Raw genomic sequence first — 27,479 nt, forward strand, 5'->3', positions numbered from 1 at the left:
GTGTGTTTTATGTGCTGGTTGAGGGTAGCGTGTTGGGTATGAGTGTGTTTTATGTGCTGGTTGAGGGCAGCGTGTTAGGTAGGAGTGTGTTTTATGTGCTGGTTGAGGGCAGCGTGTTAGGTAGGAGTGTGTTTTATGTGCTGGTTGAGGGCAACGTGTTAGGTATGAGTGTGTTTTATGTGCTGGTTGAGGGCAGTGTGTTAGGTAGGAGAGTGATTTATGTGCTGGTTGAGGGCAGCGTGTTCGGTAGGAGTGTGTTTTATGTGCTGGTTGAGGGCAACGTGTTAGGTATGAGTGTGTTTTATGTGCTGGTTGAGGGCAGCGTGTAAGTTATGAGTGTGTTTTATGTGCTGGTTGTGGGCAGCGTGTTAGGTAGGAGTGTGTTTTATGTGCTGGTTGAGAGCAGCTTGTTAGGTAGCAGTGGGTTTTATGTGCTGGTTGAGGGCAGCGTGTTAGGTAGGTGTGTTTTATGTGCTGGTCGAGGGCAGCCTGTTAGGTAGGAGTGTGCTGTATGTGCTGGTTGAGGGCAGCGTGTTAGGTAGGAGTGTGTTTTATGTGCTGGTTGAGGGCAACGTGTTAGGTATGAGTGTGTTTTATGTGCTGGTTGAGGGCAGTGTGTTAGGTAGGAGAGTGATTTATGTGCTGGTTGAGGGCAGCGTGTTCGGTAGGAGTGTGTGTTATGTGCTGGTTGAGGGCAACGTGTTAGGTATGAGTGTGTTTTATGTGCTGGTTGAGGGCAGCGTGTAAGTTATGAGTGTGTTTTATGTGCTGGTTGTGGGCAGCGTGTTAGGTAGGAGTGTGTTTTATGTGCTGGTTGAGAGCAGCTTGTTAGGTAGCAGTGGGTTTTATGTGCTGGTTGAGGGCAGCGTGTTAGGTAGGTGTGTTTTATGTGCTGGTCGAGGGCAGCCTGTTAGGTAGGAGTGTGCTGTATGTGCTGGTTGAGGGCAGCATGTTAGGTAGGAGTGTGTTTTATGTGCTGGTTGAGGGCAGCGTGTTAGGTAGGAGTGTGTTTTATGTGCTAGTTGAGGTCAGCGTGTTAGGTAGGTGTGTTTTATGTGCTGGTCGAGGGCAGCCTGTTAGGTAGGAGTGTGTTGTATGTGCTGGTTGAGGGCAGCATGTTAGGTAGGAGTGTGTTTTATGTGCTGGTTGAGGGCAGCGTGTTAGGTAGGAGTGTGTTTTATGTGCTGGTTGAGGGCAGTGTGTTAGGTAGGTGTGTTTTATGTGCTGGTCGAGGGCAGCCTGTTAGGTAGGAGTGTGTTGTATGTGCTGGTTGAGGGCAGCATGTTAGGTAGGAGTGTGTTTTATGTGCTGGTTGAGGGCAGCGTGTTAGGTAGGAGTGTGTTTTATGTGCTGGTTGAGGGCAGCGTGTTAGGTAGGAGTGTGTTTTATGTGCTGGTTGAGGGCAGCATGTTAGGTAGGAGTGTGTTTTATCTGCTGGTTGAGGGCAGCATGTTAGGTAGGAGTGTGTTTTATCTGCTAGTTGAGGACAGCGTGTTAGATAGGAGTGTGCTTTATGTGCTGGTTGAGGGCAGCGTGTTAGATAGGAGTGTGCTTTATGTTCTGGTTGAGGGCAGCGTGTTAGGTAGGAGTGTGTTTTATGTGCTGGTTGAGGGCAGCGTGTTAGGTAGGAGTGTGCTTTATGTGCTGGTTGAGGGCAGCGTATTAGGTAGGAGTGTGTTTTATGTGCTGGTTGAGGGCAGCATGTTAGGTAGGAGTGTGTTTTATCTGCTGGTTGAGGGCAGCATGTTAGGTAGGAGTGTGTTTTATGTGCTAGTTGAGGGCAGCGTGTTAGGTAGGGGTGTGTTTTATGTGCTGGTTGAGGGCAGCATGTTAGGTAGGAGTGTGTTTTATGTGCTAGTTGAGGGCAGCGTGTTAGGTAGGAGTGTGCTTTATGTGCTGGTTGAGGGCAGCGTATTAGGTAGGAGTGTGCTTTATGTGCTGGTTTAGGGCAGTGTGTTAGGAGTGTGTTTTATGTGCTGGTTGAGGGCAGTGTGTTTTATGTGCTGATTGAGGGCAGCGTATTAGGTATGAGTGTGGTTTATGTGCTGGTTGAGGGCAGAGTGTTAGGCATGAGTGTGTTTTATTTGCTGGTTGAGGGCAGTGTGTTAGGTAGGTGTGTTTTATGTGCTGGTTGAGGGCAGCGTGTTAGGTAGAAGTGTGTTTTATGTGCTGGTTGAGGGCAGCGTGTTAGGTAGGAGTGTGTTTTATGTGCTGGTTGAGGGCAGCGTGTTAGGTAGGAGTGTGTTTTATGTGCTGGTTGAGGGCAGCGTGTTAGGTAGGTGCGTTTTATGTGCTGGTTGAGTGCAGCTTGTTAGGTAGCAGTGGGTTTTATGTGCTTGTTGAGTGCAGGGTGTTAGGTAGGAGAGTGCTGTGTGTGCTGGTTGAGGGCAACATGTTCGGTAGAAGTGTGCTGGTTGAGGGCAGCGTGTTAGGTAGGAGTGTGTTTTATGTGCTGGTTGAGGTCAGCGTGTTAGGTAGGAGTGTGTTTTATGTGCTGGTTAAGGGAAGCTTGTTAGGTATGCGTTTTTATGAGAGGGATGGCAGATACAAAATAATGAGACAATGGAAATAAGCTATTTTGTGTTTTTCAGGACGATATGAATATTATATAAATAAATAATAAATAAATTCGCATTTGTAAAGCGCATAATCACCCGCAAGGGTCTCGAGGCGCTGGGGGCCGTCGGGCAATTGCCCAGAGTCACATGGTGCTGGGCTAATCTGCTGCCGGGGATCGAACCGTGATCCCCAGATTCCAGAGTCAGTCACCCTGGCCGCTGCGCCTCACCCACACACACAGGTATAGAACACCCAGAGCAGATCAGACGCACTGTGCACAGAGCAGCTTAATATACTCAGTTTTTGTACAATAAATGAAGCAATAATAATACTTGGGATTCTCTACCTTGTGACTGTGTGCATGTGGGGAGGTGCATGTTTTTTTTATTTATTTGTTTATTCCCCCATCCCGCTCTCTATAATTCAATCAGGGCCCTTTGTTTGTTCTATTTACTAAAAGGGGCCCAGCTTATGGGAACAGTTCATGACTGCCCGTTTATCTATCCCTATCGCTCTTCTACACTAGCTCGGATTCTTTTATCAGTTGTTATACTAGAAATCTTTCAATGGAAAGTCTAAAGCACAGAGAAGAGTGATTGGATGAATGCTTGAATTACTCTCAGCCACTGGTAATTACTCAGGTCGCATCCCAATCCATTGTTATTTTTCAAACCATGTCACCTCAGTTTGGACCCAGACACATGCAGATAAGTCTTAACCATGCTCCACTGGGAACAGTTCCAAGCTGTTATGCCTAGACGTTGGGCCCCTGCACACTGTGTCACTGGAACCAAGCTGTACCCGGCTGATGAGGCCTAACTAGGGTGAAACCGGTTCTGGGTTGCTTGTTTTCTGGGTCAGGAAAGACCTGGCTTGGGCAAAAAACTGTACCCCAATTTTCTAGTCTGCTCAGATTGGTAGTGATAGCTATGTTATTTTACAACAATTGTGCTAACAACAGTGCTAAGCATCACATACATCTATACTAATATAATAAAGAGAGAGCCCAAACCTTTGAGGCGGGTAATCTCAGGAACCACAGCACCAATCACAACACCCAATACAGCGTTGGAAAGGGCAGTTGCTGCAGAAGGACATAGGCTATGCAGACGCCCACCATATACATTTAAAAGGTAAAAGAACCGTGCCAGCAAAGTAGTCCCTTGTGGGCGTGTCTGTGCTGTGGGCGTGTGCTGGGGGCGTGACAAACGCTGGGGGCGTGTGGTACATCCCGCCCTTCATGCCATGTCTCATATCGTGTGCTGTGGGCATGTGCTGGGGGCGTGGACGTGTGCTGGGGCCGTGGGCGTGTGCGGGGCGCGGGATTACGGAAAAAACTTACTTGAACTCCCCAAACAGACGACATAAACGCTGTTCAGGGGCATAAATCGCTCGCTAGCCGCCATCACCGGCCTCGAGGAGCCACGGGACACGCCCACTCCTGTTGGCCACGCCCACCCTCCACCAAGTATAAATACGAGCGCTGATTGAAAGCACCGCATTTAGACTTGAACCTCCTGCGGCGAATAGCCGGGAGCCACTTTGCAAAAACTGCTTTTAAAACTTGTGTGAATTGATTTTAATCCACTTGCAAACCTTCTCCCCAGCACTTACTTGAACTCCCCAAACAGACGACATAAACGCTGTTCAGGGGCAGAAATCGCTCGCTAGCCGCCATCACCGGCCTCGAGGAGCCACGGGACACGCCCACTCCTGTTGGCCACGCCCACCCTCCCAACACCACCTATAAACCATGTGTCAGTTCAGGCAGCGCAGCGGGCGCGACGATGGCGCGACGATGGCGCGCCGAAGGCGCGCTTAAGGCAAGCTCGTCTGCGCTCGTCCGCGCTAGGCAGAGTGCAGAGCCAAGCCATACCACTAAATCCAGCAGCCTGACTTGGAGATATGGAAAAGACGACTTGCTACACCTTAATAAAAAGGTACATGACTCATGCCAACATGGGATATCTGCTGACCACCCCTCTACCCGATGTTCCCACTGCCCATACAGTCTCAACCCCTCTGTACCCATATCGCCTCCCTCTATCCCGATACGTATGGCCCTCATCAACTGCAGATCTCTCCCTAAGCACTCGACAGAAATCCACCTTCTACTGGAAAACTACAACTTAGAAGTGCTTTTCCTAACTGAAACATGGCTGGGACCTGACTCAGACCCTGATATTGTCAACTCCCTTCCCCCGGGCTTCCTTATACAGCGCATAGATCGACCCAAAGGAAGGGGTGGTGGAATTGCCATAATTCATAAAGACCAGCTGTCATGCCGTCTCCAAGGCAGCCCCCTCGCTGACTGTGAAAACGTCATGTTTGCTATCCAGGTCTCTCCGTGCCAATCCATATCATGCTTCCTCATCTACCGCCCTCCAGGACCATTAGGTCAGTTCTGTGAATCCTTAACGGAACACTCGTACACCCTGACCGCAACCAACTCCTCATGTCTGATCCTGGGCGACCTAAACATCCATTTCGATAAAAAGGAAGTCAAACAGACCGCCGACTTGATAGCAGACCTCGAAACCCTTCAACTGAAACTACTAGGCCATCTACCCACTCACACCTTGGGACATCTGTTGGACCCAGTTCTCACCAACATTCACGACCTTACTATCCGTGATCCCATTCCAGTCCCCTGGTCTGACCATCTCCTCGTTCCTCTACACTGGCAGATCACCTGTGCCCCCCGTACTACCGCCCCTCCCAGCAAACCTTCACGATCTTGGTCTAAACTTGATGCAGAAATCTGGAAACATCACCTAGAGAGTTCCCCTCCTGCACCCAACAACAACCCCATCAGCGCTGATGCAGAATTCTCAGCATGGATTGGTAAGACTCTAGACAAAACTCTCCCCAAAAAAATCTCCTGTAATCCGCGGAACAAACCCACCTCCCCCTGGTTCACTGATGAATTGCGACTCCTAAAAAAATCCTGCAAAAGATCAGAAAGAGAATGGAGAAAAAATTTCGACCTTACCAAGAAAACCGAATATAAAACTACTCTTCTCACCTACAAAAAAGCAATCAAAGCCGCACAAATCAACCACTTCGAGGAGAAAATTAAATCTTCTCGCAACTCAGCCCGGGAAACTTATCAAATAGCGAAGAAACTACTCAAAACACCGGAGCCCCCCCCCTCTGGTGGAACCCTCAGTCACTTGCTGCAATGAACTTGCAGAATTTTTTACCTCTAAAATTACTAAAATCATCAATTCTCTCCCCCCCCCTACCTCCTTGAACGCCCTCAGCACCCCCCGGATGTCAACCCACCCAATAATCAGCTGTCAGCTTTCACTCCGCTCACAACTGACACCACTCTCCGCATACTCAGTTCTATTAAAAGTGGTAGCCCCTCCGACCCTGCTCCACTCAATATTCTGAAACTAGTCGGACCCACTATTCTACCTTACCTGATAAAACTTATCAACAACTCACTCTCCCTAGGCACTGTCCCCCCCAGCTGGAAAAGAGCAATGGTGAAAGCATTGCTCAAAAAACCCCACCTTGATCCACTGGAACTCGGCAACTACAGGCCGATTTCCCTACTCCCAGGTGTCAGCAAAATAACTGAGAAACTTGTTAATCAAAATCTCTCCCAATACCTCGAGTCTAACAAGCTACTGGAACCCTCCCAAACGGGATTCAGGCCAGGCCAGAGCACCGAGACCGCAATACTGGCGGTAGTCGAAGAGGCAAGGAAGATCATAGACTCAGGGGGATCAGTGGCAGTGATCCTCCTGGATCTTAGCGCCGCATTCGACACCGTCAACCACTCCATCTTGATCCAAAGACTCAAACATCTTGGAATCACAGGAACGTCTCTGGCCTGGGTAGAATCCTTTCTCAAAAATCGATTCTTTCAGGTGACAGAGGGCACCTTTACGTCCAGACCTACAGCCATCAACTGCGGGGTACCACCGGGCTCGTCTCTGAGCCCAACCCTTTTTAATGTTTATATGTCCCCCCTCGAGAAAGTCGTCGCCCCTTATGGCATCAAACTCCTGACATATGCCGACGACACTCAACTGGTGGTCTCCCTTAACCAGCAAGACCTCTCCATTCCCAACCTGCATACCTGCTTGATCGAAATAACAAAATGGATGAGTAGCTCCCACCTCAAGTTGAACAACGAAAAAACTGAGATAATGTTTTTAGGCAACAAATCTTTATACAGTTCCATTTCCATATGGCCGTCAACTATGGCCCCCCCCCCTGTGTCCAAACCAGAAATTAAGAGCCTGGGCATCTGGTTAGACGAAGAACTCAACTTCTCAGCCCAAGCACGAAAAACCGCTGGAACCTGTCACGGTCTGCTAAGATCAGCAAGAAAAATTCTACCCTTGCTTCCGACTCAATCTCGCAAACTCCTCATCCACGGCCTTGTACTATCTCGATTAGACTATGGTAATGCCCTATACCTAGGGGCCCCCAAAAAGTTTTTAGCAAAACTCCAAGCGGCAAAAAATGCGGCAGCCCGCATTCTCACAGGAACCCATCGTCGCTGCTCAGCCAAACCGTCTTTGAAGGCCCTTCTTTGGCTCCCTATCCAAGAGAGAATTCAATTCAAAGCTCTCTGCACGACCCACAAGATTATGCACGGCAAGGCCCCTCCCATACTCCAAAATCTCATCTCACCCCACACCACCTCTAGAACGCTCCGCTCTTCCAACCGCAATTTAGCCTCAGTTCCCAGGATCAGAAAAGCCCGCTCAGGTGGCCAACTGTTCTCACTCAACGCTGCTAAACTTTGGAACTCGCTCCCCCCAAACCTCAGAGCCCAACCCAACCTTCTTTCATTCCGTAGAGCACTAAAAACATGGCTGTTCCCATAAAGCATCTCTCACTAGGTTCATGTCTGTCAGCGCTGGGACGCCTATGGGCAGCCATGCGCTCTACAAAGCTGTAAAATAAATAAATAAATAAATAAATATATTATTTCAAAGGATCTGCAGCGAAGGATCACACGGCAGCAGGCAAGTTAAAAACGTGTTTTTATTGCATCTACAAGGGTACATCAGCTTCAGTAATTACTTCTCCTCATCCCGACGCGTTTCAGTGCTGTCTGCACTTTCTTCTGGGGAAATGGCAATGTGGTGTGTGTGAGGCAGTTTCCGCTATTTCTTTGTAGTTTAGTTCGGAATGCGCTTAGTAGCACGTGATCCCTCAAGGATTGTGGGATCTGTAGTCTTTACTGGATTTTATACAATCCCACAGTGGGTCCCGCAAAGGCATTAATATTGTCCAAGGTCGCAGGGGTCTATTATCGACTCGCCGCTTGGTTAAGGTACTCCAGTGTACCCCGGTTACTGTAATGTTCCCTCGTTAGCACCTGTTGCCGCTATATATATATCTTAACCCTATAAATATACCCTGTACCTCAAAACCCAAACCTATCCCTAAACCCTAAAAATACCCCTGTACCCCAAACCTAGCCCTGAACCCTATAAATACCCCTGTGCCTCAAAACCCAAACCTACCCCTGAACCCTAAAATCTCTGAACCCTAAAAATACCCCTGTACCCCAAAACCCAAACCTAGCCCTGAACCCTAAAAATACCCCTGTACCCCAAAACCCAAGCCTAGCCCTGAATCCTTAACCACTTCCATGCTAATGATAAGGTCAACTCCTCATGGGTTTTACCTGCCCTGTGCTTATGACGAGTTGACCTTGTCATGAACAATGGGAAAACTCATAGTCCAGCACCGGGGGGGGGGGGGGGGGGGGGGGGGGGGGCCCTTGGGGGGGAACGCCTTAGCATCCAAGGTGTTAAAATACCCCTGTACCCCACAACCCATACCTATCCCTAAACCCTAAAACTACCCCTGTACCACATAACCCAAAATTATATCTGAACCCTTAAAATACCCAAACACCCCAAAACATATACCTCAGTACCCTAAAACATATACCCCTACTTACCTTATCCAAACATTAAAAAAAAGCATGCTTTTACCATTCATGCATTTACAACGAATTTCATTGTAAATGTATGCGTGGTAAAAGCATATAAAATGTCATGGTACTTTCATAATGAAAGCATGCGGAGTGATGGTATTTGGAAAGAAAGTTGCGGAATAATGGGTGTTTACCCTCCCCCGGTAAGTACATTGGTGGCACAGCGGCCCACATCTCCAGCTACATACTCATATTTTTTCACCACCCATTTGAAAAATGCACAGGTCTCTCTCATTGATGGCCAGCACCGACATACACTTTTAGACACACCTCCCGCCACAAGTTCTAGGATTGGGAACTTTAGAGCTGGGGAGCTACGTTCGAATCGCGGCATCAGCTCAACATCCTGTGATTCCAGGCAAATCGCTTTGTCTCCCCGTGCCTACCACAAATGAATGTGTTCTTCTGTAACGTAAATTGTGCTCATGCCATGTCGAGTTTGCGCTATATAATATTGCAAAGAAAAATAAAGTAGGGAAACTCGAGTTCAGACACTACTGAACGCGCACTCTTAAGTGCTTCAGCAGTGCACTGGGAATCGGAGCGTTTCACAATCCTGTCACAGATAAGAAATGCTATCAAAACGAAATCCTACAAAACAATATACTACTGGCCGGCAGCAATTCATACCCGGACAACGTCGGGACGGGCTGCTAGGTTCAAATAATTCTTCATTTTCATTTAGAAGACGTTCTCCATCCTTCTTTCCCTTTTCCTCTCCGCCCTCGGTGTAGTGGATAGAAATGTGTTGAAATATAAACGATGGAAGTTTGGGCCTTATCTCCTGTTTCTGAACTGGCTGTCTGGTCAAATACCTCAAAAGTATGTGCTGAACTTAATCTACATGCAGGAAGCCCATCTAGAAACCTTCTGACTTTGAATTAGCATTTATAATGTCTTCTCTGGGCTGTTTATGATGAACTCTGATAATAAGGTTGTCCTGAAGGGTACCGGTTAGTTTCTTCTCATGGAAGTCTCCCAGAAGCCTGCTTTGTTCCATGTTTGGATGAAGAGCATAGTTGGTTCAATACAGCATTCCTTGTGAAACAAGATGAACACTGAGATGTATGAATGTTTCAAAATGCTGGAGACCGCGGAATGAAGATGAAGGCAGCAGAAGAACTGCTGAGTTTTATGCAACAAAACCTGAGCAGCAAAAATTGTCTAATGATTTGGAATGACTTGAACCAGAGAAGAAAGATGCAAAATTCAGCCCCAGACGTTTGAGATGTACCTGCAGTTGAGCAGGAGCTGTTCTCGCCTCCTCCGGCAGTGAGGGCATCCATGAAAGAGTTATCAGACTCTTGGTCTGGCATCACAAACACGTCAGGGCTCAGAGCCAGTAAACCTGTTGGGACATTTAAAAGCGGTTACAATTTTACAGTATTCTTTTTCGATAATCCTGAATAGTGCATGATTACTTGTGATCCACTTGAAGAAGATGCAGGGTCTTTTTTGCTTACCACACAGTACATCACAGTTGCTGGCAGCGAAACATTACGTCCCTATAAGGACAGGATGCTGAACTTTAAGATTCAATCATACGTCGCTACCTTTCTGTAGAGTATAGAGGTTTCTCAGTAGCTCTACCACTGGATGACTCAGTTTTAGGGTGCATTATTATATTTTTCTGCAAAGGGTCTAAAGCAAGTTATTATCCATTATAGTAAATATGTTGGGAAAAACAACTGGATGAAGAATTGGGAAGCTCTGGTCAGAATAAATGAATACACTTTGGGTTGGCCGATCATGCATTCTTCTCTGTAGATTATGGATAAGAAACTCTACTGGACCCATCAGCAACTCTTACGTTTTCTAATATAGTGTTTTTTCAAATTTCTATAAATATAAAAATACATTACAAAGTAGTAATAAAGTAGTGAAAAGATGTAAAAAAGTGAGCAAAAGTCTGGAAATGTAAAATTACTAATTCTCCTAAATAGAGCGTTATTGAATTAAAAAACAATGAACCTTCGAACCCATGTGAGATTTCATAGCACATTTAAAAAGAAATAAAAATATATTTTCTAGCGCTCCAAGAAGAGTGAAATGCACATTAGCAATTGCAGGAAATATATTTTGCAATGTAAACTAAACATACAGGTAATTCAAGGATCCACAATGCCAAGCAAAAAGAGACATATAAACTGCACCTCCGAGTTAGGAGCTGCCCCAGTTCAGGCGTAAGTATACATAAGCTGCCAGGGCCACAGACTATGCACAGAGTGAACTGACCCCTCACAGAGAGTGTTGGCACACAGGGAGAGTGGTATTTTCCTGGAGAACTTAACTGTTTTCAGGTCATTCTTGCTGCACTGTATATTCTTCTGACAAAAACCCACAAGAGCTAAATGGGCATCACAAAATGCATGAAGGATAATGTTACTTACCCAGTAAGCATCTGTTCTTGACATGTAGTTCTGTAGATTCACATGCTTTGCATGCTTCTGCCATCTAGTGTTGGGTCCGGATGTTTGTAAGTTGTTTTTCTTCGAATAAGTCTTTCCAGTCACGAGGTAGGTGACTCCTCCTTTAGGTGATAGTGCACATGGGCATCAACTCCATTGTTAGATTGTTTTCCCGCAGAGGGTGAGAATGGAGCTAGCAAGAGTAGAATAGAGATGTCCATGCGTATGGATATAAAGTAAGGGAGAACTGCAACAGGTACAGGGGCGGGGGGTGGACGCATGTGAATCTACAGCTCTACATGCCAAGAACAGATGCTTACTGGGCAAGGAACATTCTCCGTTCGAGGCCTGTGAGCTGTAGAGCAGATGCTTTGCTTAGACTATACAGAAAAACTAAAGGTGGTGATGGACGGAGCGTTGACAATACAAACACTCACCCCCAAGTCAACTGATCTTGGTTTAATCCATCACTGTTCTTTAGCTCACTCCGCCACCCCAGTTCAGACATGGCCATGTGCAAATCAGTCTGACCATGTGCCTCATGGGAACAGTCCAGCCAGAACTGCCAAGCCATATCTTCCCTGGACCGGAATCAATCTTCCCAGGACCGGTTTCTGGCATTACAGCCGTCTTCAGCCGGGCTTGCTTGACTCCAGTGGCAAAGTGAGCAAGGAACTCACGTCTGAGCATACCCTGCCAACTTAGGGCGAACAAAGAAAAACCAAAGGGGGTGATGGACGGAGCATTGACAATACAAACACTCACCTCCATTCAACTGATCTGGGTTTAATCCATCACTGTTCTTTAGCTCACTCTGCCACCCCAGTTCAGACATGGCCATGTGCAAATCAGTCTGACCCTGTGCCTCATGGGAACAGTCCAGCCCGAACTGCCAAGCCATGTCTTCCCTGGACCAGAATCAAGCTTCCCAGGACCGGTTTCTGGCATTACAGCCGTCTTCAACCGGGCTTGCTTGACTCCAGTGGCAAAGTGAGCAAGGGACTCACGTCTGAGCATACCCTAGCAACTTAGGGCGAACAAAGAAAAACCAAAGGTGGTGATGGACGGAGCGTTGACAATACAAACACTCACCCCCAGTCAACTGATCTGGGTTTAATCCATCACTGTTCTTTAGCTCACTCTGCCACCCCAGTTCAGACATGGCTGTATGCAAATCAGTCTGACCCTGTGCCTCATGGGAACCGTCCAGCCCGAACTGCCAAGCCATGTCTTCCCTGGACTGGAATCAAGCTTCCCAGGACCGGTTTCTGGCATTACAGCCGTCTTCAGCCGGGCTTGCTTGACTCCAGTGGCAAAGTGAGCAAGGGACTCACGTCTGAGCATACCCTGCCAACTTAGGGCGAACAAAGAAAAACCAAAGGTGGTGATGGACGGAGCATTGACAATACAAACACTCACCCTCAGTCAACTGATCTGGGTTTAATCCATCACCGTTCTTTAGCTCACTCAGCCACCCCAGTTCAGACATGGCCATATGCAAATCAGTCTGACCCTGTGCCTCATGGGAACAGTCCAGCCCAAACTGCCAAGCCATGTCTTCCCTGGACCGGAAGCAAGCTTCCCAGGACCGGTTTCTGGCATTACAGCCGTCTTCAGCCGGGCTTGCTCGACTCCAGTGGCAAAGTGAGCAAGGGACTCACGTCTGAGCATACCCTGCCAACTTAGGGCGAACAAAGAAAAACCAAAGGTGGCGATGGACGGAGCGTTGACAATACAAACACTCACCCCCAGTCAACTGATCTGGGTTTAATCCATCACCATTCTTTAGCTCACTCCGCCACCCCAGTTCAGACATGCACAATGGCCCCTGTTCTGCATTCTGTCCATCAACTGTGTTTTTTGCAATTTTCACCCCGAGTGGGCTGGGTATGCTCAGACGTGAGTCCCAGGCTCTCCACATCACTGGAGTCAAGCTATCCATGCCGAAGAAGGCTGATAGCCAGAAACCGGTCCTTGGATGCTTGATTCCGGTCTAGGAAAGACATGCCTTGGTAGTTCGGGCTGGACTGTTCCCATGAGGCACAGGGTCAAGGCTGATTTGCATATAGCCAGTGTCTGACCTAGGGTGGTGTGGAGTGCAAAAAAACGATGGATTTAGGCCCAGATCTTTGTACTGGTGTGAATGTAAGGCATTGTTCTGCATTCTGTCCATCAACTGTGTTTTTTGCAATTTTGCTTAGACTATACAGCAGTAACTCCCAAAGCGGTGGCCAACCTGTAGCTGTTGCAGTTGTTTGAAAAGAGTGTTCCAAGGACTGACTGGCCTACATTAGCTTGTTGTCTTGCTAACACATTAACACAATAATGCTTGGTGAATGTGTGTGGTGTAGACCATATTGCAGCCTTACAAATGTGAACTATGGGAATGTTTCCTGAGAAAGCTGTAGTAGCCCCTATTTTGCGAGTGGAATGCGCTCTAGGGGGTATTGTTAAACTTCTTTTAGCTTTTGCATAACAAGTTTGAATACATTTAACAATACACCTGGCAATAGCTGATTTGGAAATAGGATTGCCCTTGTGAGGTGGAGCAAAAGCAACAAAAGGTTGTTTAGTTCTAAGGAATGACTTTGTTCTTTCCATGTAGTATAAGAGGGCTCTTCTGACATCCAAAGTGTGTAGAGCTCGTTTTACCACTGAATCTGGTGGAGGAAAGAACACGGGGAACTCAACCGATTGATTGATGTGAAAGGCAGAAACTACTTTAGGTAGAAATTTAGGGTTGGTACGAAGAACCACTTTGTCTTTGTGAAGCTGGAGAAAAGGTTCTTCTATGGTTAGTGCTTATGGCTCACCCACTCTCCTCAGCGAAGTGATTGCAAGGAGGAAAGTGATTTTCCACAAGAGAAATTGCAGTTCACATTTATGCATGGGTTCAAAAGGTGGGCCCATAAATCGTGTGAGGACTATGTTAAGATTCCACATTGGGGCAGGTGGTAGTATTGGTAGTATAACTCTTTTAGTCCTTCCATAAAAGCTTTAATAACTGGTTCTCTAAAGAGAGATAACTGTTTTGCAGATACGCAGCTATCACAGAGAGATGTAAATGGATAGAACTGTAAGCTAATTCTGACCGCTGCAAGTGTAACAAGGAAAATGCTACTTACCAGTATGCATCTGTTCTTGGCATGTAGAGCTGCAGATTACTTCACTTTTGCATTAGATCACCACCTGGAGTTGGGCTCGGATGATTGCATGTTGTTGTTGTCTTGGAAGAAGTCTTTTGTAGTCACGAGATAGGTGACTCCTCCCTTGGACGATAGTGCGCATGGGCATCGGCTCCATCCTTAGATTGTTTTTCGCCATTATGGTAAATGATGGAGTTAGTAGAAGTAAAGAAAAAGATTTCCATGCGTGTGCATCAAAGTAAGATAAAAACTGGAACAGATACAGGTCCCGGGGAGGCGGGAGGGTGTGTAGTAATCTGCAGCTCTACATGCCAAGAACAGATGCATACTGGTAAGTAGCATTTTCCTTGTTACACTTGCAGCGGTCAGAATTAGCTTACAGTTCTATCCATTTACATCTCTCTGTGATAGCTGCGTATCTGCAAAACAGTTATCTCTCTTTAGAGAACCAGGCATATGAGCTGCAGATACTACACTTTTGCATCGATTGCGCAGCAGTGTCTCCCCTAGCGGTGGTCACCTGTATCTGTTGCAGTAGTTTGAAAGGGAGTTTTAAGAACAGCTTGGCCTACTGTAGCTTGCTGACTGGCCTGCACATCAACACAGTAGTGTTTAGTGAAAGTGTGTGTTGTAGACCATGTTGCTACTTTGCATGTGTCTTCTAAGGGGATGTTCCCTAAGAAAGCCATAGAGGCTCCTAGTTTGCGTGTGGAGTGCACTCTAGGAGGAACTGTTAATGTACGTTTTGCTTTTTGATAGCATATCTGTATACATTTTACAATCCACCTTGCAATTCCACCTTTAGAGATGGGATTGCCTTTATGAGGTGGGGAGAAAGACCTTTTGGGCCACTCTTCCGCTATCCATGACAGGCCGGGTATCTCTGCTTAAAATGATAGCCCTGCCACGATTGTTATACTTCTTTAGGACTCTCCCAGTGTGGATACCGGGAAGCGTCTTTCGACGCCTGAAGTCCCAAGTGGTGTCCTTTCTATGGGGTACTGGCAGGCGGAGGATAGCTCTAGCGACCCTGACCCGCCCAAAGAACGAGGGCGGACTCGCGGTCCCGGACTTTGAACTCTATTATTTAGCTGCCCAGCTGCAGTTTTTCACACAAGAGGTGGCAAGGGTATACCGGGGCCCGGAACATGAAAGGGACACTGGCACCCCCCGCCACGTATTGGCGTATATTACCTTGCAGCAGAAACTCGCGCTCGGTGGTTTGTCCCAGGAAGAACGGACGCTGAGGATCTGCTGGAATCGCATGCAGAAGCGGGCGGGTCTCGGTCACCCATACGCACCTGAAATCCCACTGGGTATGCTGACAGCATTTCCACATGGCGGCGACTGGTCGGACCTCCAAGGTTGGGAGGAGGCTGGCCTGCAGATGGTGGGGGACCTATACATTGATGGGGTGCTCGTGCCGTACCAAACCTTGCAGGAGCAATATGACCTCCCGAGAGGTGGCTACCTTTTGCATGCGGCCGTGGTACGCGTGATCCAGGCGCACTGGGGTGAAGGGCTGCTCGAACCCCCAACATCGCCAGCATGCCAATACACGATGATGGCTGCAGGGACGATCAAGGCAGTCACATGTCTGCACTCTAGACTACTTGAGGCTAACTTGCAGCCCCTGACGCGCCTAAAAACCCAATGGGAGACAGACCTGCAGAGAGAGATCCCGGACACGACGTGGGCTCAATTGGTTCAGAGAGCCAGGAAAAGCACCAGAAACGCCCGCTTCCAATTAATACACCTATACATACTCCATAGGGCCTACCTCACCCCGCATAAAATATCACAAAACTTTGGCGCGGTGGACGCAGCGTGCCCCAGATGTGCGCTTTTAGGCGCGGACTTACTGCACATGCTAAGTGGCTGTCCACACCTGCAAGACTTCTGGAGGGAGGTGGGCGACACCTTGAATGAAGTCACGGACAGAGACCTGCAATATGACAGTGCGACTACACTCTTACATTGGTTCCCACACACACGCAAAAATAAACTGACGAGCAAATTCATAGACATGGGCCTACTTATTGCAAAGAGGGAACTCACCAGGGGATGGAAGTCAAAGACGGCGCCGACGCACCGGAAATGGCTGACTGAATTTCAGAAGTGGGCAGCGGCAGAGAGCACAATCAGATACCAACTAGCACGACGGGGGTCAGACGAGAGAGCTCAGGAATTGGCACTGGCGTGGGAAATCCTAGCCCAAGCGCTCAGGGACAGTGCAGTGGAGAGCGAGGAGGAAGGGGACACAGTAGACTCTGGGCTCCAGGGGGAGGCGGTGCCGATCCTTGCGCCTACCATGGACACACACACTCAATGATTTACTCCATCTTCCGCAGCTTACCCACATACTTTAGTACACTAATACCGGACGCAGGCACTGGACACCACAGAACACCGGAGGGGAGGGGGAAGGGAAGAGCGAAGGGGGAGGGAGGTATAGCACCCCAATGATACCGAGATTAGAAATACACATTGACCGGTTGCTGGAGGGGGGGGACCTGTTGGGGGGGGGAGAAAAAAGTTAAAAGCAGATGGCGGTTGACCACTGGACATGCCTACACTGAGTAATGAAAAGAATGCACTGATTACGATGAACGCCACCCGGCCTCCGGGATGGGGGTTATAAGGCTGTGTACATACTACTCAGAAGTAATGAGAGACACTGGGGTCCTGCGCAAACATAATTGCAAATGCGTTGTAATGATCATATTGGAATCTGCAATAAAAATTGTTTTAAAAAAAAAAAATGAGGTGGGGAGAAAGAAACAAACATTTTTTTTTGTATTTCGAAAAGATTTAGTCCTATCTATATAGTAGAGAAGATCTCTTTTAACATCTAGTTTGTGTAGAGCTCTTTCTGCTACAGAGTCAGAGTTTTGGAAAAACACAGGTAACTCTAGAGATTGGTTTAAATGAAAAGGAGTAATGACTTTTGGAAGGAATTTAGGATTAGTTCTCAGAACTACTTTGTGACAATGTAGTTGTAAAAATGGTTCTTGTATTGTGAAAGATTGTATCTCACTTACTCTTCTAAGAGCGGTAATAGCAATAAGGAAAGCTGTTTTCCATGTGAGGACTTACAGTTCACATGTGTGTAAAGGCTCAAAAGGGGGTCCCATGAGTCTTGTAAGAACAACATTTAGGTTCCACACTGGAGAAGGTGGTAACCTGGGGGAAATGATTCTTTTTAATCCTTCCATAAATGCTTTAATAGCAGGTACTCTAAAAAGAGACAAATGTTGTTTGTTTTGTAAACATGCTAGAATTGCCGCAAGATGCAGGTGTATGGATGAATATGCCAAGTTACATCTTTGCAAATGTAAAAGGTAGCAAATGATATTCTGGATAGAAGCATCCAGGGGATCAATTTGGATATTGTTGCAATAAATGGCAAACCTTTTCCATTTAGCAGCATAACAGGCTCTGGTAGTAGGTCTCCAAGCCTCTTTAATGATGTTCATACAGTCTGGAGGTAGGTTAAGATAACCAAATTATAAGACTTCAGGAGCCAGATCGCCAGATTTAGCTGATTTGGGTAGGGATGTCTGATGTCTCCACGGTTCTGCGTTAACAGAGATGGTGTCAGGCGTAACTTTTGATGTGGAACTAGGGAGAGTTCTAGCAGTGTTGTGAACCACGGTTGGCGTGCCCATGTGGGAGCTACCAGGATTAATTTGAGAGACTGTTGTCTGAGCTTGCGCACCACTAGTGGTATTAGTGGTAGTGGCGGAAAAGCGTACTCAAATCTGCCTGACCAGTTCATCCATATCGCATTGCCTGCCCTTAGACAACGGGTGTGGAAACCTGGCGGAGAAGGTTGGGCATTTTGCGTTTGTGTGTGTGGCGAACAGATCTATGTCTGGATGCCCCCACTTGTGAAAGAATGGTTGAAGAACTTGCGGATGTAGTTCCCATTCGTGAATTTGTTGTGTCTGCCGACTCAACAGATCTGCTATCTGATTGTGAACTCCTGGAAAGCGCTCTGCCAACAGATATATGTTTTGTGGAATGGCCCATCTCCAAATGTTCTGTGCGAGTTGGGACAATTGTAGAGAGTGTGTCCCCCCTGTTTTTGTATATAATACATGGCTGTCATGTTGTCAGTCCGGATTAAGACAGCTTTGTTTTGTACTTGTACTTGGAATGTTTTGAGTGCTAAGAATATTGCTAGCAGCTCAAAATGGTTGATATGGAACAGTCTTTGTTGAGTGGTCCATTGTCCTTAAGTTGTATGATGTAGGAGATGGGCTCCCCATCCTGTGAGAGATGGGTCTGCTGTGAGTACTATTTGTGGGACAGTTTTGAGGAACGGCCGCCCCTTTGTCAAGTTTTTGGTGTTCCACCACTGCAGACAGCGATGTGTGCGGCTGTCTACCAACACTAGGTTTGTTAGTTGCCCTTGAGCCTGGTTCCACTGTTGTGCTAGACATTCCTGTAATGGACGTATCTGCAGTCTTGCATATGGTACTATGAAGATGCAAGATGCCATCATGCCTATTAGTCTCATGAACACTCTGGCTTGGAAAGAGTGTTGATGTTGGAAGTTTGTGACTAAGGCTTAAATGCTCTGTATCCTTGCTGGACTGGGATATGCTAGAGCTGTAGACGTGTTTATTGTAGCCCCGAGATAATGATACGTATGAGAGGGTTGCAGGTGCGACTTGGTGTAGTTGATTGTAAACCCTAAGTCGTGCAATGTTTGAATTGTCTGATGTGTGTGTTGGACACACTGATTGAATGGCTTGGCGTTTATGAGCCAATCATCTAGATAAGGGAAGACATGTATTTGTTGTCTCCTGAGATGTGCTGCTACTACTGCTAGGCTCTTTGGGAATACTCTTGGTACTGTTGTAACTCCGAATGGAAGGACTTTGAATTGATAATGTTGTCCTTCTAGTACAAACCTCAAATACTTCCTGTAAGCACGATGTGTAGGAATGTGAAAGTAGGCATCCTTTAGATCTAGTGTTGTAAGGAAATCGCCTTGTTGCAGCAGTGGGAGCACTTGTTGTAAAGTGATCATATGAAAATAATCTGATTGTATGTAATGAATGAGGGGCCTGAGGTCGAGAATTGATCTTAGTATCCCGTCCTTCTTGGGTATTAGAAAGTACAGCGAATAAACCCCTGTTCCTTGGTGTTGGAAAGGAACTATTTCTATTGCGTCCTTTAGAAGAAGTGACAGGACTTCTTGTTTGAGCAGAGTAAGATGTTCTGCAGACATTGGACGCTGCCTGGGTGGTATGTGTGGAGGGGTTGCTGTAAGTTCTAGGCAGTAGCCATGCTGGATAATTTGTCTTACCCGCGGACCCCAGTTTGGGAAACACTGATCTATAGGGTATGGGAAAGGCTCATCTGGGTCTATCTTTTTCCTAAACTATACTCATCGTCATTTTGAGGTGAGTGTGAAGACGGAGGAGAATGTGGAGAAGAAACTTGTGGTGAAATGTTAAGAGGAACAGGAAAAGTAGAAGGAAGTATAGGAGAAGAAGGGTGCTTAGGAGATGTGGCAGAGTCCTTCTTCTTGGCAGGTACTACAGGTGTGGGTGTTGTATCTGCCTTCCTCTTCTTGTGTGGTATAGTGGACACAGCACCTGTTTCTGGGTCAATGTAGATCTTCTTTTGTAGAGGATCTGGTTGGAAAAGTTCTTCTCCTTGTGTAACCTTTGTCGGTGCCGATTTTTTCGGTTCCGGATGAGGTTGTTGTTTGTCTTTAGCCTTAGGAGGTGTTACAGTGTCCTTTGGCGTAGGTGTCTGCACCAAAGGTGTTGTTTTCGGTGTCGTAGGCTGTTTCGAGGGCTTGTATGCATCAGAATCAGGCCTTGTTGGTTTGGTACCGAAGACGATGGCTTTGGAGTGGAAGCTGGTTTCGTCGGTTTCGAGGCGTCGGACGCTGGCTTCATACCTTTGTCTTTAGAAGTCGACGGTTTTGGACCCAAGACTTCTTTCGGTTTCGGTGCCAAGACTTCCTTTGGTTTCGGTACCAAGACTTCTTTCAGTTTCGGTGCCGATGGAGCTGGTGGAATCGGCACGTGCGGCTTGCTCGGTACGGAGCTGCCAAAAGGCTTAGTTATTTTCCTCGGAGCCGGGCTCAATGGCGGGGCTTTCGAAGCTGTTTTTCGGTCGCGACTGGGCCCATGAGGCGGAGTGTTCGCCCTTGCCTTCGGTTTGGGTACTGTGTGTGGTGCAGGGGCAGAAGTACTCACGCACTGACCCGATGGTATGGAGTCATCTGAGTCTTCTGCCTCTGATACGACGATTTGGAGATCATCGGAATCTTCTTCGGGAACGAGTGGAACCTCTTCGTCGAAGATATCCACCGGTTCCGGAGCTGATCTCTACATGTCGTGTCGACGGGCCCTCCGATCTCGAATAGTTTTCTTGGATCGAAAGGACGCGCAGGCTGTACAGCTGTATTCTTCGTGTTCTGGCGATAAGCAAAGGTTACAGAGCTTGTGGTGGTCACTGAGTGGAAACTTTGCTCCACACACGGGGCATTTTTTGAATGGCGTCCTTTCCATGAGGTGTAGGCCTCACCGCGTGGATAGGCCCAATGGCCCGCGTTGACAACCGGAATCGAGCTGATTGAGTCAAAACGATGTTAGTCGATATCGAAAGTAGCTAGGTGAAGTTTTAATAAGTTTTTGCGCTTCGATGTACTTGGAAAGTAAATCTGGAGCCGGAGTGAAAAAAGTTCATCCGAACCCAGTATCGGGAAAAAAACAATCCAAGGATGGAGCTGATGCCCATGTAGAGAAAGATGAATCGACTTGTGAGTCGTTACCTGGTTAGTTGGTGTGCGCGCTGCGTTCTAGCATTTGAAAAATATACATTCTCACACAGATATTGACAGTGACCTATCTACGGTCTACAAACAATTCCACTGGATTTCTAATTTCTAAAAAGGAGACAATTGCATATGGAAAATAATTTGGCATAGAATCGGATTCTGACCCATTAAATAGCAATTCTGTTAAAAGAAAAATATGGTACCTGGCTTCATAGCAGGAACTCTGGAAAGATAAGCATTTGTTTGCTCCTTGTCCATGGGAGCACAAACACCTGTCAAAAGCAGGAGGTGAAAGCTTGATTGTGGTTATGGACACTAGAAAGAACTGCATCTACCATAAAGCACTGAGAGGGCTGGTGAAGGGAGGCAGACGGTGTTCTCCCTTACCCAACTATCCACATTCCCTGAAGGATGTTTGTTGGTGAGGCTGCACCAGAGTGCTTGGACTGGGACAGAACCTGTGATACTGGGAGCAGCTTCCCAGGGATCCATAAATCAATAGATTGCTCCTTGGAGATGAGTGCCAATTAGCACAACCAACATGCTTAAGGGTACCCCTTTCTCGCTGTGCCAATAAGTGGCTACGGCTTGGCTGATTGGGACAATAAACACTTCTGATGACTGTGTCTATCTAGCCCACACTGCCCGGGCAGGTCCCCTGAAGACAGGGACACACTCACAGGCCGAGCAGTTCCGGCCTACTGAAAGCTCATCAGTGAGGCTAGTTTGAGTCCAGTGGCATAGCGAATATATTGAGGCTGGTACATACTGTGTCGTTGACGTTGAGAGAGCTACTGTGGTCCATGGTTTAGATGGCACTAGCGATGCTGAATAAGGCTTCCAAGTAGTCTGTAACATCATACAAGTCTCTTGAACAAGAGGTGTACTGCAGGCCACAATAGAGGGACAGGCATCCAAGGTGCTTTCATCAAACTTGACGCTGGTGCTTCATTTGGGGCACGGTCGATGGTCAGCAGAAGGGTACTGAGCCTTTACCAATCCAGGTAGTTGGATTTATCATTGGAGCTTGCTCCTCGCTGCAGTCGGCATGCATCAAACGCAGTGGGCTGCACATGAATACAAAGGATTCCATAATGTCTTCAGAGCTATCTTTCAACATTTTTCTTCTATTTTACTTGGGTCTTGGCCAGTCATCAGGACTGTGGCCCCATATGGTTTCCACTATCTGTGACTAGCTAATTTGATGCTGTCTGCCCGTGTGTAGGTGAAAAGTATGGAAGAAAAACACACACATGCTTAGGAGGACGAGAGGAAATGCTCTCTCTGGTTCTGGACATGAATCCAAGGCTCCACAGGCCAATTCCTCATGGGTTATAGCCCCCTCACTGCCACTCACGGCGGTCGGTCACTCATGTGTAGCATTCCTCATGGGTAATGGCCCCCCTCACCACTCAGGGAGGTCGGTCATTCGTGTAGCATCCTTGAACTTGCCCACCGTGGAAGTTTGATCCTAAATGTTCTAGACTTCAACGGCATTGCTGTTCTCAACAGAGCATGGAGCATGAGACGCAGACCATGACAACGGATAATGCCACCGTGACGAAGAGGGGTCTCATCAGAAGTTCTGCATTTCATGCTTTTCCACCGATCTCGCAGAGTCCTCTGGCAGTCAAGATGTTACTGGGTGGCAGCAGGACATGTAGGATTTATTTGAGCAATGCATGTTTTCTTTTGACCTCCTGTCTAGCGCTGAGAGAATCCCCTTCTATTCTGTGAGTGTGGCCTAAACATCTAGTTACCATTGGACTTTTTTCAGTAGTATGCGAGTAATAAAATCTACCAACCTATGTCAAAAGGGTCATCTTACAGAGTGTGCCCCCTTACCAACGAGTGATATCATTGTTCAGAGTTCTTAGAGGAAACACAGAGATGAAGTACACAACCAGTTAAAATTAATAAAATAATATCACTGTGCAATTAAAAACATCGATGAAAAGGAAAACTCATTCCTGTCAAAGAAAGCAATGAGCGAGATACTCGCCACAAGAGCCAGAAAAACATTCAGACACCAACTGCCAGTAAAGATCTTTGTGGGACAGAAGGTACAACTGCCCTAAAGGTGACCTGCAGGTCATTGTGGACAGAAGGTACAGCCTGCCCTAAAGGTGACCTGCAGGTCATTGTGGACAGAAGGTACAGCCTGCCCTAAAGGTGACCTGCAGGTCATTGTGGACAGAAGGTACAGCCTGCCCCAAAGGAGACCTGCAGGTCATTGTGGACAGAAGGTACAGCCTGCCCTGAAGGAGACCTGCAGGTCATTGTGGACAGAAGGTACAGCTGCCCTAAAGGAGACCTGCAGGTCATTGTGGACAGAAGGTACAGCCTGCCCTAAAGGTGACCTGCAGGTCATTGTGGACAGAAGGTACAGACTGCCCTAAAGGTGACCTGCAGGTCATTGTGGACAGAAGGTACAGCCTGCCCTAAAGGTGACCTGCAGGTCATTGTGGACAGAAGGTACAGCCTGCCCTAAAGGTGACCTGCAGGTCATTGTGGACAGAAGGTACAGCCTGCCCTAAAGGTGACCTGCAGGTCATTGTGGACAGAAGGTACAGCCTGCCCTAAAGGTGACCTGCAGGTCATTGTGGACAGAAGGTACAGCCTGCCCTAAAGGAGACCTGCAGGTCATTGTGGACAGAAGGTACAGCCTGCCCTAAAGGAGACCTGCAGGTCATTGTGGACAGAAGGTACAGCCTGCCCTAAAGGTGACCTGCAGGTCATTGTGGACAGAAGGTACAGCTTGCCCGTAAGGTGACCTGCAGGTCATTGTGGACAGAAGGTACAGCCTGCCCTAAAGGAGACCTGCAGGTCATTGTGGACAGAAGGTACAGCCTGCACTTAAGGTGACCTGCAGGTCATTGTGGACAGAAGGTACAGCCTGCCCTGAAGGAGACCTGCAGGTCATTGTGGACAGAAGGTACAGCTTGCCCTAAAGGTGACCTGCAGGTCATTGTGGACAGAAGGTACATCCTGCCCTAAAGGTGACCTGCAGGTCATTGTGGACAGAAGGTACATCCTGCCCTAAAGGTGACCTGCAGGTCATTGTGGACAGAAGGTACAGCCTGCCCTAAAGGTGACCTGCAGGTCATTGTGGACAGAAGGTACAGCCTGTCCTGAAGGAGACCTGCAGGTCATTGTGGACAGAAGGTACAGCCTACCCTAAAGGTGACCTGCAGGTCATTGTGGACAGAAGGTACAGCCTGCCCTAAAGGTGACCTGCAGGTCATTGTGGACAGAAGGTACAGCTTGCCCTAAAGGTGACCTGCAGGTCATTGTGGACAGAAGGTACAGCCTGCCCTAAAGGTGACCTGCAGGTCATTGTGGACAGAAGGTACAGCCTGCCCTGAAGGTGACCTGCAGGTCATTGTGGACAGAAGGTACAGCTTGCCCTGAAGGTGACCTGCAGGTCATTGTGGACAGAAGGTACAGCCTGCCCTAAAGGAGACCTGCAGGTCATTGTGGACAGAAGGTACAGCCTACCCTAAAGGTGACCTGCAGGTCATTGTGGACAGAAGGTACAGCCTGCCCTAAAGGTGACCTGCAGGTCATTGTGGACAGAAGGTACAGCCTGCCCTAAAGGTGACCTGCAGGTCATTGTGGACAGAAGGTACAGCCTGCCCTAAAGGTGACCTGCAGGTCATTGTGGACAGAAGGTACAGCTTGCCCTAAAGGAGACCTGCAGGTCATTGTGGACAGAAGGTACAGCTTGCCCTAAAGGAGACCTGCAGGTCATTGTGGACAGAAGGCACAGCTTGCCCTAAAGGTGACCTGCAGGTCATTGTGGACAGAAGGTACAGCTTGCCCTAAAGGAGACCTGCAGGTCATTGTGGACAGAAGGTACAGCCTGCCCCAAAGGAGACCTGCAGGTCATTGTGGACAGAAGGTACAGCCTGCCCTGAAGAAGACCTGCAGGTCATTGTGGACAGAAGGTACAGCCTGTCCTGAAGGAGACCTGCAGGTCATTGTGGACAGAAGGCACAGCTTGCCCTAAAGGAGACCTGCAGGTCATTGTGGACAGAAGGTACAGCCTGCCCCAAAGGTGACCTGCAGGTCATTGTGGACAGAAGGTACAGCCTGCCTGTAACATGCAGTATTCCATTTTGAGTTTAAAGTGGGTATAAACTGTACCTCCTGACCTTTATTTGTTACATTTCCATTCTAAAATTATTGTTATTTCATATATCAGCAATCCGATCCTACTAGGAAAATGCAACTGATATTCAGTTAATGTACCCTGTCGATTGGCACACTTAAAAGTGGACTATTTCTTATTAAAGGTATTAGTGAAAGCTACAAGTGGGCTGTTAATGAAGAAATTCAACATCAGAGTTTAGCTAGTAGAAACTATTGTTTGATAAAGAGTAACTCATACATAAATGTTCAAGTTTACTTTAGTCTGCTGCTAGTTCTACTGAACAGTGAAGTAAAAAGAGGGGAAACCAGTTGCACCCCTGCATTGGCAGGCTGTGCAGGGGAGGTATCGATCTTAAGACTGATTGGTAAAATCCTATGGCCTCAGGTAGTCGGTGCATCTGCCCTGATGTAACGGGTGCATGCTTTGTACCCTTCTGGATGACTAGGCAGGTCATGCGTGCATGAGACCTATGTCTGCGAAGGTCTTCGGAAGGTCTCCTCACCTGAGGATAGTTGACTTTTGTCTCTTATTTCAGAGCCTTGAAGGTCGATGGAAAATACATCTGCTTCGGTTTTAAGTCTTGCTAAAAATTCGGACACCAGAACAGGAGTTCCTGTCAAGAAAACATTTCAAGTTCATTATGACAAAAACATTTCAAGATCATTATGACAGGACACAAAGACATCGAAAAGTATGAGATAACAGAAGCATCGTTTTCACACAAATGTGGAATGCACCATCAATTCCAAAAATTATTTTGACCATCCATTGTTGGTATCACAAAATGTTTTTCTTTATTCTTCTTGTTCAACACCAAACAGCCGACGTGTTTCGTCCAACGTGTGTGACCTTCATCTGGGCTTAATGAGTGAGTATAGACTTCTAAGCTAGTAGATTTTTATAGAAAAACAGAAGAAAGTTAGGAACTGTATTAGTCCTGCATTGCCACTGTTCCCTCCTGGATCCAGGGACAGATCGAAATGAAGCGGCTCCTGTGCCGTGCCGAGTAGCAGAGATGACCATACTTGATGCCGTCCTCTTGCTCAGAGCAAGTATAAAGATTGGCTGTTTAGTGCTGAACAAGAAGAATAAACAAAATACTTTTGTGATACCAACAGTGGATGGACAAAATTATTTTTGGAATTGGTGCTGCATTGCACATTGGTGACTGCTCCTTGAAAACAGCAGGAGTGGTGGAAATGCATACCATGTGAGCTAAATACTCATAACTTTGGACTCTTTTTGGGGATTGTTTTGTGGGGACGTGCGTCACACGTACACTGAGGTGTACATGTTCGGCTTGCGGTTTCATTTTTGGGAATAGTAACAATAGCATAGTGTGATAGTGTGAGTTCAAGATGCACAAGAGGCAACGTTAAAAAGATTTTGGGTGCACATATTTGGTCACAAAATTGGCCTAAGAGGAAACCCACATTTGAACATGTAACAATGACTCCAATAACCGGGAAAGTCACAGAAGGGATGTTGATCGGGAAATAGAATTAAGAGGGACTAAGATAAAGTGGGGGAAGCAGGGTGCAAAGAGAGGGCAGTCCTCACAGAGCCCGTGTCGTGGTTAGTTATGACAAGTGGGAAATCTCAGGAATCGGGGAAAACAGCTGGACAGACCAGACACTAATTTTTTGTGACATTATCATTCCTATGGATACTTCTAACCAGAGACTCCTCGCTTTTTTTTTTATTTTAAATGTTATTGTTGACAGACACAAGAGCTGTGGTGACACCAGGGTAATACATTGTTTGAGTATCATGGCGATGGCAAAGATGTCAACTTTTACAATATACAGTTTAGACTATGCATAGATCTGAATTATACACGGACAAACATTTGAAACAAAAAACATCAGTGCCACGATGTCCGTATATATGTTATTGTAGATCTCTATCGCAATATTTGGATACAGACATACTTACTATCTGTGTTGGTACCCTCCATTAAGTCCTCATAACAGATCTTCATTGTGTGATGTAGGGGGAATAGGTTCAAGATACATACCCTGATAATCCGCCCACTGCTTTCATATCTTCTGGTGTTTCTGGGGGCATCCCGAGCCATACACATTGGTATTTGTAGCCCCATGGAAAAGTCAAGACCTCGTTTCCAGGCTCCCACAGATGGCGGGGAGGCCTCTTTCCAAGCCCTAGATATGTCCCAGTTAGCCTGCATAAGACCCAGATATAGCAGATGACGTTTGGACCCATTGCCGCCAATTTCCTCCGTAATGTGGAGCAAAACCAAGCGCGGCGACCATGGGATGGAATCCTCGCCTTTTCTAACTACCAGGCTACAGAAAGAATCCAGAAACTCTTTTCAAAACTGCTCTCACACACGGATTGTTGTTTCCACTGGACTCCATGGTTTCTGTTGTCTCGATCCATGAAGTGAGAATTGGAACCATATACAGGCTGTTTCCAA

The 27,479-nt window shown here is 47.1% G+C and overlaps 1 protein-coding gene across 2 annotated transcripts in view; it reads right to left on the bottom strand.

Annotated features, from left to right (window-relative positions):
- The window catches only part of LOC147668910 (uncharacterized), a 436,976-nt gene that overhangs the window by 36,572 nt on the left and 372,925 nt on the right, over positions 1–27,479 (bottom strand). For both annotated transcript variants that reach the window (XM_086948355.1, XM_086948356.1), the window contains 2 exons: positions 25,545–25,655; positions 9,765–9,878 (listed from right to left, as the gene is read on the bottom strand). In XM_086948355.1, the coding sequence (XP_086804481.1) occupies positions 9,765–9,878; positions 25,545–25,655 (225 nt within the window). The remainder of the gene's footprint in view (positions 1–9,764; positions 9,879–25,544; positions 25,656–27,479) is intronic.

Source organism: Lissotriton vulgaris, unplaced genomic scaffold, assembly GCF_964263255.1.
Source record: "Lissotriton vulgaris unplaced genomic scaffold, aLisVul1.2 SCAFFOLD_907, whole genome shotgun sequence".
Lineage (NCBI taxonomy): Eukaryota > Metazoa > Chordata > Amphibia > Caudata > Salamandridae > Lissotriton > Lissotriton vulgaris.